This window comes from Choloepus didactylus, chromosome 1 (assembly GCF_015220235.1).
Source record: "Choloepus didactylus isolate mChoDid1 chromosome 1, mChoDid1.pri, whole genome shotgun sequence".
Classification (NCBI taxonomy): Eukaryota; Metazoa; Chordata; class Mammalia; order Pilosa; family Megalonychidae; genus Choloepus; species Choloepus didactylus.
In genome coordinates, this window is record NC_051307.1 from 154,535,735 (window position 1) to 154,552,238 (window position 16,504).

The 16,504-nt window shown below is 38.0% G+C and overlaps 1 protein-coding gene across 5 annotated transcripts in view; it reads right to left on the reverse strand.

Moving 5' to 3' along the window:
- The window catches only part of RASA2 (RAS p21 protein activator 2), a 126,654-nt gene that overhangs the window by 10,858 nt on the left and 99,292 nt on the right, over window positions 1-16,504 (reverse strand). The window contains exon 20 of one of the 5 annotated variants that reach the window (XM_037843712.1): window positions 15,639-16,458. The exons of the other annotated variants lie outside the window; for them this stretch is intronic. Coding sequence (XP_037699640.1) covers window positions 16,271-16,458 — 188 coding nt within the window. The 3' untranslated portion in view covers window positions 15,639-16,270. Of the gene's footprint in view, window positions 1-15,638; window positions 16,459-16,504 lie in introns of those variants that run through there. 5 annotated transcript variants of the gene reach the window in all.

Sequence of the window (16,504 nt, forward strand, 5' to 3'; positions counted from 1 at the left end):
AGATTCATGGGTTCTGGGTTGTAGTTTGATAGTTTCAGGTATCCACCACCAGCTACCCCAATTCTTTAGAACCTAAAAAGGGTTGTCTAAAGTGTGCATAAGAGTGCCCACCAGAGTGACCTCTCGGCTCCTTTCAGAATCTCTCTGCCACTGAAGCTTATTTCATTTCCTTTCACATCCCCCTTTTGGTCAAGAAGATGTTCCCCGTCCCACGATACCAGGTCTACATTCCTCCCCGGGAGTCATATTCCACGTTGCCAGGGAGATTCACTCCCCTGGGTATCTCATTGTGGTCTTAATTTGCATCTCTCTAATAGCTAGTGAAGCTGAACATTTTTTCATGTGTTTCTTGGCCATTTGTATTTCCTCTTCAGAGAACTGTCTTTTCATATCTTTTGCCCATTTTATAATTGGGCTGTCTGTACTATTGTCATTGAGTTGTAGGATTTCTTTGTATATGCAAGATATCAGTCTTTTGTCAGATACATGGTTTCCAAAAATTTTTTCCCATTGAGTTGGCTGCCTCTTTACCTTTTTGAGAAATTCCTTTGAGGTGCAGAAACTTCTAAGCTTGGGGAGTTCCCATTTATCTATTTTCTCTTTTGTTGCTTGTGCTTTGGGTGTAAAGTCTAGGAAGTGGCCACCTAATACAAGGTCTTGAAGATGTTTTCCTACATTATCTTCTAGGAGTTTTATGGTACTTTCTTTTATATTGAGATCTTTGGTCCATTTTGAGTTAATTTTTGTGTAGGGGGTGAGGTAGGGGTCCTCTTTCATTCTTTTGATATGGATATCCAACTCTCCCAGCCCTATTTGTTGAAAAGACCATTATGACTCAGTTCAGTGACTTTGGGGGCCTTATCAAAGATCAGTCGGCCATAGATCTGAGGGTCTATCTCTGAATTCTCAATTCGATTCCATTGATCTATATGTCTATCTTTGTGCCAGTACCATGCTGTTTTGGCAACTGTGGCTTTATAATAAGCTTCAAAGTCAGGGAGTGTAAGTCCTCCCACTTCGTTTTTCTTTTTTAGAGTGTCTTTAGCAATTCGAGGCATCTTCCCTTTCCAAATAAATTTGATAACTAGCTTTTCCAAGTCTGCAAAGTAGGTTGTTGGAATTTTGATTGGGATTGCATTGAATCTGTAGATGAGTTTGGGTAGAATTGACATCTTAATGACATTTAGTCTTCCTATCCATGAACATGGAATATTTTTCCATCTTTTAAGGTCCCCTTCTATTTCTTTTAGTAGAGTTATGTAGTTTTCTTTGTATAGGTCTTTTACATCTTTGGTTAAGTTTATTCCTAGGTACTTGATTTTTTTAGTTGCTATTGAAAATGGTATCTTTTTCTTGAGTGTCTCTTCAGTTTGTTCATTTCTAGCATATAGAAACATTACTGACTTATGTGCATTAACCTTGTATCCCGCTACTTTGCTAAATTTGTTTATTAGCTCTAGTAGCTGTATCGTCGATTTCTCAGGGTTTCCTAGATATAAGATCATATCATCTGCAAACAATGACAGTTTTACTTCTTCTTTTCCAATTTGGATGCCTTTTATTTCTTTGTCTTGCTGGATTGCCCTGGCTAGCACTTCCAGCACAGTGTTGAATAACAGTGGTGACAGCGGGCATCCTTGTCTTGTTCCTGATCTTAGAGGGAAGGCTTTCAGTCTCTCACCATTGAGTACTATGCTGGCTGCGGGTTTTTCATATATGCTCTTTATCATGTTGAGGAAGTTTCCTTCAATTCCTACCTTTTGAAGTGTTTTTATCAAAAAGGGATGTTGGATTTTGTCAAATGCTTTTTCAGCATCTATTGAGATGATCAATTGATTTTTCCCTTTTGACTTGTTAATGTGTTGTAATACATTGATTGATTTTCTTATGTTGAACCATCCTTGCATGCCTGGAATAAACCCCACTTGGTCATGGTGTATGATTTTTTTAATGTGTCTTTGGATTCAATTTGCAAGTATTTTGTTGAGGATTTTTGCATCTATATTCATTAGGGAGATTGGCCGGTAGTTTTCCTTTTTTGTAGCATCTTTGCCTGGTTTTGGTATTAGGTTGATGTTAGCTTCATAAAATGAGTTAGGTAGTGTTCCACTTTTTTCAATGTTTTGAAAGAGTTTGAGTAAGATTGGTGTCAGTTCTTTCTGGAAAGTTTGGTAGAATTCCCCTGTGAAGCCATCTGGCCCTGGGCATTTATTTGTGGGAAGATTTTTGATGACTGATTGGATCTCTTTGCTTGTGATGGGTTGGTTGAGGTCTTCTATTTCTTCTCTGGTCAGTCTAGGTTGTTCATATGTTTCCAGGAAATTGTCCATTTCCTCTACATTATCCAGTTTGTTGCCATACAGTTGTTCATAGTATCCTCTTATAATTTTTTTAATTTCTTCAGGATCTGCAGTTATGTCACCTTTTTCATTCATTATTTTGTTTATATGGGTCTTCTCTCTTTTTGATTTTGTCAGTCTAGCTAGGGGCTTGTCAATCTTGTTGATCTTCTCAAAGAACCAACTTTTGGTGATATTTATCCTCTCTATTGTTTTTTTGTTCTCTATGTCATTTATTTCTGCTTTAAACCTTGTTATTTCTTTTCTTGTACTTGGTTTAGGATTGGTTTGCTGTTCATTTTCTAGCTTCTTCAGTTGATCCATTAGTTCTTTGATTTTGGCTCTTTCTTCCTTTTTAATATACGCGTTTAGTGCTATAAATTTCCCCCTTAGCACTGCTTTTGCTGCATCCCATAGGTTTTGGTATGTTGTGTTCTCATTTTCATTCGTCTCTATATATTTAGCAATTTCTCTTGCTATTTCTTCTTTAACCCACTGATTGTTTAGGAGTGTGTTGTTTAACCTCCAGGTATTTGTGAATTTTCTAAGTCTCTGATGGTTATTGACTTCTAATTGTATTCCATTGTGGTCAGAGAATGTGCTTTGAATAATTTCAATCTTTTTAAATTTATTGAGGCTTGTTTTATGTCCCAGCATATGATCTATTCTGGAGAAAGTTCCATGAGCACTAGAAAAGTATGTGTATCCTGGTGATTTGGGATGTAATGTCCTGTATATGTCTGTTAAATCTAATTCATTTATCAGATTGTTTAGGTTTTCAATTTCCTTATTGGTCTTCTGTCTGGTTGATCTATCTATAGGAGAGAGTGATGTGTTGAAGTCTCCCACAATTATTGTGGAAACATCAATTGCTTCCTTTAGTTTTGCCAGTGTTTCTCTCATGTATTTTGTGGCACCTTGATTGGGTGCATAGACATTTACGATTGTTATTTCTTCTTGCTGAATTGCCCCTTTTATTAGTACGTAGTGGCCTTCTTTGTCTCTCAAAACATCCCTGCATTTGAAGTCTATTTTATCTGAGATTAATATTGCTACACCTGCCTTCTTTTGGCTGTAGCTTGCATGAAATATTTTTTTCCATCCTTTCACTTTCAGTTTCTTTGTGTCCCTGTGTCTAAGATGAGTCTCTTGTATGCAACATATTGATGGTTCATTTTTTTTGATCCATTCTGCGAATCTATATCTTTTAATTGGGGAGTTCAATCCATTTACATTCAACGTTATAACCGTGAAGGCATTTCTTGAATCAGCCATCTTATCCTTTGGTTTATGTTTGTCATATTTTTCCCCTGTCTATTAAAATCCTTTATTGTACCCATACTGAATCTCTTTAGTACTGAAGCTTTCTCCAAGTCTCTCTGTCCTTTCTTTGTTTCTCTGTCTGTAGGGCTCCCTTTAGTATCTCCAGTAGGGCAGGTCTCTTGTTAGAAAATTCTCTCAGCATTTGTTTGTCTGTGAAAAATTTAAGCTCTCCCTCAAATTTGAAGGAGAGCTTTGCTGGATAAAGTATTCTTGGCTGGAAATTTTTCTCACTCAGAATTTTAAATATATCATGCCACTGCCTTCTCGTCTCCATGGTGGCTGCTGAGTAGTTCACCACTTAGTCTTATGCTGTTTCCTTTGTATGTGGTGAATTGCTTTTCTCTTGCTGCTTTCAGAACTTGCTCCTTCTCTTCTGTGTTTGACAGTGTGATCAGTATATGTCTTGGAGTGGGTTTATTTGGATTTATTCTATTTGGGGTTCGCTGAGCATTTATGATTTGTGTATTTATGTTGTTTAGAAGATTTGGGAAGTTTTCCCCAACAATTTCTTTGAATACTCTTCCTAGACCTTTACCCTTTTCTTCCCCTCTGGGACACCAATGAGTCTTATATTTGGACGTTTCATATTATCTATCATATCCCTGAGGTCCATTTCGATTTTTTCAATTTTTTTCCCCATTCTTTCTTTTATGCTTTCATTTTCCATTCTGTCATCTTCCAGGTCACTGATTTGTTGTTCAACTTCCTCTAGTCTTGTACTATGAGTGTCCAGAATCTTTTTAATTTGGTCAACAGTTTCTTTAATTTCCATAAGATCATCCATTTTTTTATTTAGTCTTGCAATGTCTTCTTTATGCTCTTCTAGGGTCTTCTTGATTTCCTTTGTCTCCCGTACTATGGTCTCATTGTTCATCTTTAGTTCTTTGAGTAGCTGCTCTAGGTGCTGTGTCTCTTCTGGTCTTTTGATTTGGGTGCTTGGGCTTGGGTTATCCATATCGTCTGGTTTTTTCATATGCTTTATAATTTTCTGTTGTTTTTGGCCTCGTGGCATTTGCTGAACTTGATAGGGTTCTTTTAGGATTTGTAGACCAATTGAAGTCCTTATCTCTAATTTATCAGATCTACAGCTTCGTGGAGTACACTTTCTCTAACTAACCAGCAGGTGGCGTCCACGAGCCACCTGTTCTCCACAAGCCAGTTCTCCCCTGCTTAGCCTTTTTGGTGAGTGGGGGAGTGAGTCTTGTGGGGTCCAACTGGTGTACCAAGCTTGCGTGTGTAGTTGGTGTTGCCTGCCCTGTATATGGGGCGTGTTTCTGGGCAGTCAGGGAGGGGGGGGTGGCTCTAACAATCAAATCTCCCTGGTGATCCTAGAGTTTTAAAGCTGCTGCAATAGTCTAATCCTTCAGTTCAGTCCTGCCACAGTTTATCTCTGCCACTGACCCACAAGTCCTTGGTATTGGCATATGGCTCCTGAGACTTGCAAGTGGGCCCCTCTTCCAGGCCATGCACCCCGGGTCCTCTGTTGAGGGATGACTGTGCTATGTCACAGGTGAGTGCCGTCCCCCCAGGGCAGTTCTGGGCTGCTGGGCTGTGTAGGGAGGCTCCCAGGCTGCTGAAATGATGGCTGAATGGGGCTTTGTTAATTCACACTGCTCTACCTTCCCAACTCTGGGACAATCAGCTGAGGTTGCAGGGAAGGCTAATGTCCACGCCCAGTTTTGTGGTGTGTGCCTGTTATTTGAAGCACTTCTGTCACACTGGGTTGTCTGGGGCAGTTCTGGGCTATGGGGCTGGCGATGGGCAGGAGTGTTTCCTGTCCACCAGGATGATGGCTGTGAGTGGACACCCCCTTTTTCTTGGGAAGTTGTGGTGTTTAGTGAATTTTCTCAGCCACTGGATTATTGCGTTTCGTCTCACAGCTCTCCTAGTTCTGCTCTTGACTTGACCTGCCCAAATTGCAAGTCTTTGAAGCTTTCTGTATTGGGCTTAGATTTCGCTGATCTCAGCAGTTCCACATTTTCATGAGTGTTGTATGAAGTATGCCCAAAGTCAGATTGCTCTGTGGTGTCCAGTCCACGCAGTTCCTGGCTTTCTACCTAGTTTCCTGGAGGAGTAACTGGGCTCCTGCAGGCGGGCTGGCTGAGGTGCGAAGATACACACATGAGGTGCAGCCGCCAGGGGGTTCTTAATTCCTGGAGGCCTTATAAAGAGAAAGCGATGGGAGGCACCAGAAACCGCCAGATATGTTTTGCAAATATTTTCTCCTGGACTGATCTTTACATTTTCTTAATGGTGTCATATACACCACACACACACACACACACACACACACACACACGTATGTAACTTTTTAAATTAGGGAAGTTGTAGGTTTACAAAAAATTATACAGAAAATACAGAGTTACTATATAATACCCCCCCACCCCCACAACACACAGTTTTCTCTGTTATTAACACTGCAATAGTATGGTAACTTTAACTGTACAATTAATTACAGTACATAGTTTACATTAGGCTTCACTGTTCCCTATAGTCCTATGTTGTTGTTTTTTTAATAATTCTTTTAACATATATACAATCCAAAATTTCCCCTTTTAAACACATTCAGATATATAATTTAGTGGTGTTATGTTCACAATGCTGTGCTACCATCATCACTATCCATTATCAAAATTTTTCCATTACCCCAAACAAATTCTGTACCAAATAAGCACTAACTCCCCATCCCTAACCCCATCATGGCCCCTTACAACCTGTGCTCTGGTTTTTGACTCTATAAATTTGCTTATTCTAATATTTCATATGAGAGAGATTATACAATATTTGTCCATTTGTATCTGGCGTATTTCACTCAACATGATGTCTTCAAAGTTCATTCATATTGTCACATCTATCAGATCTTCATTCCTTTTCATGGCCAAATAATATGCCACTGTAAGTATACACCACATTTTGTTTATTCATTCTGTTGATAGACACTTGGATTGCTTCCATTTTTTGCAAATGTAAATAATGCCACTTATGAATATTGGTCTGTAAATATCTGTTCGAGTTCCTTCTTTCAATTCTAGATATGTACTTAGAAGTGGGATTGCCAGGTCATAAAGTAGTTCTATACTTAACCTTCTGAGGAACAGCCAAACTATCTTCCACAGTGGCTGCACCATTTTACATTCCCACCAACAATGTAAGAGTACTCCTGTTTCTCTACATCCTCTCCAACACTCCTTTTGTTCTTTTTAATAGTAGCCATTCTAGTGGATGTGAAATGGTATGTCATTGTGGTTTTGATTTGTATGTCCCTAAGATGATGATAACCTTTTCATGAGCTTCTTGGCCATGTGAATATCTTCTGCAGAGAAATGTGTATTCAAATCTTTTGACTGGTTTTAAATGGGATTGTTTCGTCTTTTTGTTGTTGAATTTGTAGCATTTCTTTAAATATTCTGGGTATTAAACCATTATCAGATATGTGGTTTCCAAGTATTTTTTCCCATTTTGTAGGTTGTCTTCACTTTATGGATAAAGTCCTTTGATGCACAAAAGTTTTAAATTTTGAGGAAACCCATTTACCTGTTTTTTCTTTTGCTTGTACTTTTGGTGTAAAGTCTAAGATTGTGAAGACTTCGTAAGCTCAGGTCATGAAGATGCTTCCCTATGTTTACTTCTAGGCATTTTACAGTTTTGGTTCTTATATTTAGGTCTTTAAATTAATATTTTTTCCCTGTATAGTCATGTACTTATGTATTCAGCACCATCGCCACTATCTATATAAGGACATCTCCATTTCTTTCACAAAGAAGGAGGAAGAGTCAAAGAAGGCAGAGAGACAACAGAAAAAGAAAAGAGAGAGAGGGAAACAAACAAACAAAAAAACACGACAGCTAGAAAGCAACAAAAGGAAAGATAGCATTAACCTAAAGTAGAATAAAGAGTCAGACAACATTACCAATGCCAGAAGTCCCATACCCTTCCCCTATCTCCCCCCACACCCCCCGCCCCATATGCATTTAGCTTTGTGTATTGCCTTTGTTATATTAAAGGAAGCATAATACAATGTTTCCATTAATTATAGTCTCTAGTTTGCACTGATTGTATTTCCCCCCCATCCCACCCTATTTTTAACACCTTGCAATGTTGATATTCATTTGTTCTACCTCATGTAAAAACATATTTGTACCTTTTATTACAATCATTGAGCACCCTAGGTTTCCCTGAGTTATACAGTCCCAGTCTTTATCCTTCTTCTTTTGTTATGGTGTCCTACATGGTCCCAACCTTCCTCTTTCAACAATACTTACAGTCATCTTTGCTCAGTGTACTTACATTGCTGTGCTATCTCCCCAAATTGTTTTCCAAACCTCTCACTCCTGTCTTCCTTTCTGTCTGCAGTGCTTCCTTTAGTGTTTTCTGTAGAGCAGGTATCTTGTTCACAAACTCTGTCATTGTCAGTTTGTCAGAGAATATTTTAAGCTCTTCCTCATATCTGAAGGACAGTTTTGCTGGACATAGGATTCTTGGTTGGTGGTTTTTCTCTTTCAGTATCTTAAATATATCACCCCGCTTCCTTCTTGCCTCCATGGTTTCTATTGAGAAATCCACACAGTCTTTTCGAGCTTCCTTTGTATGTGATGGATCACTTTTCTCTTGCAGCTTTCAGGATTCTCTCTTTATCTTTGACGTTTGGTAATTTGATTATTAAGTGTCTTGGCATAGGCCTATTCAGATCTGTTCTGTTTGGGGTACGTTGTGCTTTGTGGATCCGTAATTTTCTGTCTTTCATAAGAGATGGGACATTTTCACTCTTTCCTCTGTTATTGCTTCTGTCCCTTTTCCTTTCTCTTCTCCCTCTAGGACACCAATGACATGTACATTCCTGCTTTTCATTTTGTCCTTAAGTTCCCAGAGACATTGCTCGTATTTTTTCGTTCTTTTCTCTAACTGTTCTTTTGTGTGTAGGCTTTTCAGGTGCCTTGTTCTCCAGTTCCTGAGTGTTTTCTTCTGCCTCTTGAGATCTGCTGTTGTATGTTTTCATTGTGTCTTTCATCTCTTGTGTTGTGCCTTTCATTTCCATAGATTCTGCCAGTTGGTTTTTTGAACTTTCAATTTCTACCTTATGTACACCCAGTGTTTTCATTATATGGTTCCTCTCTTTTGCCATATCTTCCCTAAACTTTTTGAATTGACTTAGTATTAGTTGTTTAAATTCCTGTATCTCAGTTGAAGTGTAAGTTTGTTCCTTTGACTGGGCCATAACTTCATTTTTCTTAGTGTAGGTTGTAGTTTGCTGTTATCTAGGCATGGTTCCTTGGTTACCCCAATCAGGTTTTCCCAGACTAAATCAGGCTCCAGTCCCAGAAGGAAGAACTATTCAGTATCCACTTTCCTGAGGGTGTGTCTTAGAAAATTGGTACACCCTGTGATGCCTCAGGTCACTGTGCTTTTCTGCCCAGCAGGTGGTGCCTGTCAGCCTGTAACTCCAGGCTGGTGTAAGGAGGTGTGGCCTGTGGCTGTTTTCCCCCAGCTCTGGCATCTGGTTCTGAATGGAATGCGGGTTGTAGAGCTGGGTCCCACCTCTTTCCTCTTAGGGAAGAGACCCCCTAGGGAGACATCATGAGCGTTTGAATACTCTGTGCTATCTCCACCCTTATCTGGGTCAGAGCGCTGGGATTTGAAAATGGCTGAGGCTTTCTCCACTGAGCCGAAACAGGGACAGAAAACCCCCTTCAGGGCCAGTCTGTGGTCACCCTCCAGCTCTCCAAGGTCAGTCTTCACCCAAAGCCTCTGTCTGCTTGTTGGGGATTCATAGCTTGTATCGAGCAGTCCATATTTGTTAATTAAAATCCCAGTAGTAACTCAGCTGAGCTGTATTCACTTGCTTTGAGAGTGCTGCTCTCTAGCACCATGAGGCTCTGTAGCTCGGGCGGTGGGGGAGGGGGCTCCCAGCTTGGGTCTGTAGTTTTTACTTACAGATTTTATGCTGTGATCTTGGGCATTCCTCCCAATTCAGGTTGGTGTATGATGAGTGGATGGTCACGTTTGACCCCCGCAGTTATTCTGGATTATTTACTAGTTGTTCCTGGGGGACTAACTAGCTTCCACTCCTCTCTATGCTGCCATCTTAGATGATCTCCTTTAAGTTGATTTTTGTATTTGGTGTGAGGTAGGGGTCCACCTTCATTGTTTTGCATAAGGATACCCAGTTTTCCCAGCACCATTTGCTGAAGAAACTGTTCTTCCCAACTGAATGAACTTGACTCCCATCAAAAATCATTTGGCTGTAGATATGATGATTTACTTCTAAACTCTCAATTTAATTCCTTTTGTGTCTGTCCTTGTGCCAGTAGCTATGTAAATAAGTTTTAAAGTGGGGAAGTGTAAGCCCCCAACTTTGTTCTTGTTCAAGATGTTTTTGGCTATTCAGGGCCCTTACCCTTCCATGTAAATTTGATTGGCTTTTCAGTTTCTGCAAAGAAGGCTGTTGTAGTTTTGATTGGGATCACAGTGAATCTGTAAAGCACTTTGGGTATAACTGACATCTTAGTATTTAGTTTTCCAATCCATGGACACAGAATGTCCTTCCATTTATTTAGGTCTTCTTAGATTTCTTTAACAACATTTTGTAGTTTTCCATGGATTTGTCCTTTACATACCTGATTAAATTTATTCCTAGACTTTTATTTTTTAGTTGCTATTTAAATTGATTTATTTTCTTGATTTCCTCTTTAAACTGTTCATTACTAATGTATAGAAGCACTATTGATTTTTGTGTTGATCTTGTTCCCTGACATTTTGCCAGATACCTTTAGTAGCTCTAGTAGCTTTGCTGTGGCTTTTTTCAGGATTTTCTATACACACACAAACACATTTCATATATATATCTATCTATATCATGCCACCTACAAATATAGAGAGTTTATTTCTTCCTTTCAATCTGGATGCCTTTTATTTCTTTTCCTTGCCTAACTGCCCTGGATAGAACTTCCTATACAATGTTTAAATAACAGAGGTGACAGTGGGCATCTTTGCCTTGTTCCTGATCTTAGAGGGAATGTTTTTAGTCTTTCACCATTGAGTATGATATTAGCTGTGGATGTTTCGTATGTGCCCTTTCTCATGTGGAGGAAGTTTCTGTCTATTCCTAGTTTTATAAGTGCTTTTATCAAGAAGGGAAGCTGGATTTTGCCAAATGCCTTTTCTGTATCAATTGAGATGATCATGTGGTTTTTGTCCTTTGTTCTATTAACTTTGCATATTATATTAATTGATTTTCTTATATTCAACCACCCATGCATGCCTAGGATAAATCCTACTTGATCATGGTGTATTATTATTTTAGAGTGCTGTTGGATTTGTTTTGCTAAAATTTTGTGGAGGATTTTCATAAGGGATATTGGCCTGTAATTTTCTTCTCATGTTACTATCTGGCTTTGGTTTTAGGGTGATGTTAGCTTCATAGAATGAGTTAGGGTTCCCTCCTATTCAATTTTTTGGAAGAGTTTAAGAAGAGTGGTGTTAATTCTTCTTGAAATGTTTGGTGAAATTCACAGTGAAGGTGTCTGGTCCTGAGATATTTTTTCTGTTGGGAGGTTACTGATTACTGATTCAATGTATTTACTTGTTATTGGTCTGCTGAGATCTATATTTCTTCTTGAGTCAGTGTAGGTAGTTTGTGTGTTTCTAGGAATTTGTGCGGTTCATGCAGGTTTTGTACAGTTGTTCAAAATGTCCTCTTATAATCCTCAAAATATTCCTGTATTTCCCTTGTGATTTCTTCTTTGACCCACTGTTTTTTTCAAGTGTGTTAATTTCCCCATACTTGTGAATTTTCCATTTCTCCCTGTTATTGATTTATAGCTTCATTTATTCCATTGTGGTTAGAGAACATTCATCATATGATATCAACATTTTTGGATTTATCGTGACTTTTTTGTGACATACAGTCTATCCTGGAGAATGACCCATGTGCACTAGAGAAGACTGTGTATTCTCTTATGGTTGGGCAAAGTGTCCTTCCTACCTACCTACCTATCATCTATCTATCTATCTATCTATCTATCTATCTATCTATCTATCGTCTATCATCTATCTATCTGATGTTACGTTTGGCTGGTTTATAGTATTGTTCAATTTCTCTATTGCCTTCCTGATCTTCTGTCTGATGTTCTATCCATTATTGAAAGTGGTGTATTGAAATCTCCCACTATTAATGTAGAACTATTTTCCTCTTCTAATCTATCAATATTTGCTTCATATATATTGGGGCTCTGCCATTAGGTGCATATATATTTATAATTATGTTTTCTTATTGAATTGACCACTTTGTCAGTACATAGTGACCTTCTTTTCCCTCTTAACAGTTTTTGATGTATAGTCCATTTTATCTGATACTCCAGCTCTCATTCAGTTACTATTTGTACAAAGTATTTTTTTCCATTCTTTCACTTGCAACCTATTTCTATCTTTGAATTTAAGGTTAAGTCTTTTGTAAATAGAATATGGTTGGATCATGATCTTTTATTCATTCATTCTGCCAATCCCTGCCTTTTGACTGGAGACTTCAATCCACTTACATTTAAAGTAACTACTGATAATGCAGGATTTTATTCTGCCATTTTACTATTTCATCTTTGATTCCTTCAGCTTTTTTTTTGTCCCTCAATTCCTCTGGTAGTGCTTACTTTCATATTCATTTGATTTTTGGTAGTGTACCATTCTGAGGCCCTTCTCATTTCTTTCTCTGTATGTTTCATGTATTCTCTTTGTGCTTACCATGGAGCTTAAATTTAACATCCTAAATGAGCAATAGTAACATTTTATTTGATACCTACGTAACTTCAATAATATACATATACCCCTCCACCCCCCCAACTTTTTCATTGTACTTGTTTCAAGTTATATCTTCATTCACTGCATGTCTAAAACCATAGGTTTATCATTACTATGTATTTGTGTTTTAGACCTGTAAGAAGTAAAACATTAGTTATATACCAAAAAAAAAAATACAATAAAACAATACCGGATAATAGTGTAATTATCCTCTGGTTACCTTTACCAGAGGTCTTTATTTCTTTATGCCACTGAGATATCCACCATCTAATATCTTTTCCTTTCAGTCTGAGAAACTACCTTTAGGCTTACTTGTAGGGCAGCTCTAGTGTGATGAACTCCCTCAGTTTTGTTTATCTGGGAATACCTAATCTCTTCCTCAGTTTTGATAAGACAGTCTTGCCAGAAGTAAAATTCTTAGTTGGCATTTGTTTTAGCACAGCACTTTTAAATATTCCATCCCACTGATTTCTTGCCTCCATGGTTTCTGCTGAGAAATCAGCCCTTAATCTTACTGGGATTCCCTTGTATATAACATGTTGATTCTCTCTTCCATCTTTCAGAACTCTCTTCTTTTCCTTAGCATTTGAGATTGACTACATGTCTGGGCATGGTTCTGAGTATATCCTGTTTGCAGTTTGGTGAATATCCATATTGATGTCTTTTCCTAATTTTGGGAAGTTTTTGCCATTATTTCTATGAATAGTCCTTCTTCTACTTTCTTTCCTTCTCCCTCTGGGACCCCCAATAATGCATTAACAGGTCTCTTTTGCTCTGTTCATTATTTTCATTCTTTTTTCTTTTTGTTCCTCATCCTGAATTATTTCAGTTGTTTTATCTTCAAGTTCACTGATACTTCTCCAAGCCTCCAATCTGCTGTTGAAACTCTCTACGGCATTTATTATTTCAGTTACTGTGGTCTTCAACTCCAGTATTTCTGTTTGGCTCCTTTTTCAAATTTCTACCTCTTCACCGACATTTTCATATCGCTCATTCATTGTTTTCCTGATATCCTTTAGTTCTTTCTCTGTATTTTCCTTTATCTCCTTTAGCATACTGAAGATCAGTTTTTTAAAAGTCTTTGCCCAGCATGTCCAAAGTCTGGTATTCTTCACTGATGGATTCTGGGTTTTTATCTTGTTCCTCGGATGTGCCATCCTTTTCTGTTTCTTTGTCATGTAATCTTTTGTTGCACAGTGTACATTTTAATGTTTTAAAGTGTTAGTTCTGGACTTTAGTCCCTGAGCTGTTTCTTGAGTTTGTACCCAGCCAGTGATAATGACAGAGATTTCCTTCAGTGCCAGGAGCTAATAAAAAGAAACAAACCAATGCATAAAACACTGTTCAGTCTTTGCAAACTGACCCTGTGTTGGCTGCTGCTCTCCTTCAGAGTAAGCTCTTCTATCAAGAAAATCAGCCTGAGGCATGTATGAGGTGTGGGGTTCTTTTGGTTTTCCTGAGACTTATCTTGTCCTGGGCTTGTGCTTGCTCATGACCTTAGGAATTCCCATCTATAGGAATTGAAATGCCCCTTCTATGACCTATGAAATAGAATCTCTCCCCCTCCGGGATCCTTTATTGAATGACTTAAAGAAGGTAATCCTTTGCCCCAGGCCACTCTGACTTTAATTATTCTTACACTGCTTTTGCTATGTAGAAGCTGCTTCTGCCTACAGGGCAATCTCTGGTAGTGCAAGCCAGAGATGGTTCCTGGGTTTAGTCTTTCAAGCTGCCACTGGATAGATTGGCATGGACATCTAGGCACCCGACTATATGCTTAGGTGTCATTCTGCTCTTTCTGGAACAGGGCCAGGAATCCACAATGGGAGCAAAGGCTGGCTCCACACCATGCTGGGGAGAGGGTGGGTGAGAGGCCAGTAAGGGTGCCAAAAGTTTCTTCTTTTTTAAAGCTATGTTTTCTTGATTTGGCACTTGCCCAGTTACTGCAACCCTTTAACTGTTTTTTTCAGAGTTTTGACAAAGCTGGCTCTGCTAGTTTTTGCTAGTTGTTCTAAGATTCTGTGGGGAAATGGCACCCTGGAGTGTCTTACTGCCATCTTGATTGACCAGAAGAGAGAGATCTAAATGGTGTCTTTTGAAATATAAATGTTTTGAATTTTGATGAGGTCCAATGTATCTTTTCTTCTATGGACCATGTTCATATCTAAGAAGTCTTTGAGTAACCCAAGGTCTTAAACATCTTCTTTATTTCCTAATATAAACATTTAAAGTGATTAATTTCCGTTTAAGTACTGCTGTAAGTATATCCACAGATTTTGTTACCTTTGTTGGATTTTCATTATTATTAGTTCAAAATAACTTTACTTTCCTTGTGAATTTTTCTTTAGACCATGGGTTATTTTTAAGTATGTTTTTAAATTTCCAAATTATTTGGGGTCTGTCTAGATATATTATTATTCTATTGTGACTAGTGAACATAGTCTGCACAATGTCAACCTTTTGATATTTACTAAGACTTATGGCCCAGTAATGGTCTACTTTGGTGAATATGCCATTTGCATGAAAAAAGAATATGTATTCCACAGCTGTTTGGTGTACGGTCCATAAATATAAATTGGATCAAGGTGATAGATAATATTGTTCTAAGCTTCTATACTATGATTTTTTGTCTAGTTCTGTCAATTACTAGTAGAAGAGTGTTAAGATACTCAACTATGAATGCGGATTTGTTTATTTTTCCTTTAATGCTTCTTGGTTTTTTGTCCTGTTATTAGGTATGTACACATTTAGGATTGTTGTCTCCTTCATGAATGCCCCTTTTATCATTGTGAAAAGTGACTCCCTGTATTTGGTAAAACTTGTTTTGAAGTCTGCCTTGGCTGGAATTGCTATTACTGTTTACATCATACCTTTCTGCCCACCTACTTCCAACCTATCTGTGTTTTGTAGAAAACACATAATTGGATCTTGATTTACATTTGGTCTGATTCTTAGATATAATGTTGTCCATTTACGTTTATTCTAATTATTCATATGGTGGGTTAAGCTATCACTAGAAATTTTCTATTTGTTTCCTATTTGCCCCATCTGTTTTTTTTTGTTCCTCTGTTCTTTCTTTTCTATCTTTATTTATTAAAAAAATTTTTTTTTTCTTTTTACAGGGCAAGAAGAGATGGGTTACCCATATTCCCCTCCCCCCCTTTATTTTTAGTTTTGTTGTCTAGATTAAAATATGTAGCCTTAACTCATAGGTCTATTTAGAATTATTCTCTTGTTACAGAATAAAATATAATACCGTTGCAATAATAGAACTGGATGTACTTCATCCCTTTCCTTTGTGATAACAACTGTCATATATTTCACATCTATATACATTAAAATCTCTACAATTCAGTGTTATGAATTCTGCATTAAACAGTCAACCACTTTTTAATGAAATTGAGAAGAGAGAAAAGATATTCTTACATTTATCCACATTTACCATTTCCAGTACTCTTCATTACTTCCTGTAGATCTGAATTTCCAAGTGAGGGTGTTATTTCCTTTTCAGCATGAAAATTTCGTTTACTGCTTCCTATAGTGCAGGTCTATTGGCAGCTTTCAGTTATCTGAAGGATATTTTCATGTTCAAAGGAAATTTTCACTGGAATTCAGGGTCAAGAGTTTTATAATTTTAAAGATGCTCCATTGTCCTGTTGGCTTTGGTTGTTTCTTATGAATTATCAACTGTACTGTTTTTCCTCTGTAATTTGTCTTTTGTTCCTCTGCTTTCAAGATTTTATCTTTGGAGGTGGGGCAAAATGGCAGCATAGGGAGGTGTGGAATTTAGTTAGTCTTCAAGAGCAACTTGTAAATAGTCAGGAACAATTAGTAAATAGTCTGGAACAAATTTTGGGGGACATCCATGAACAGACACACATCGTACACCAGTCTGGAATGGGTAGAATGGCTGAGATCACAGCACAGAACTGTAAGTAAAGCTCCCCAAACTGCGGCACTGGCACCCCTCCCACAGAGGCACAGCAGGTTGAGTTGGAACACTTCCCTGTGGAAAAAAGGAGCAGTCTACTAGGAGCAAGGGAAAGTAATGC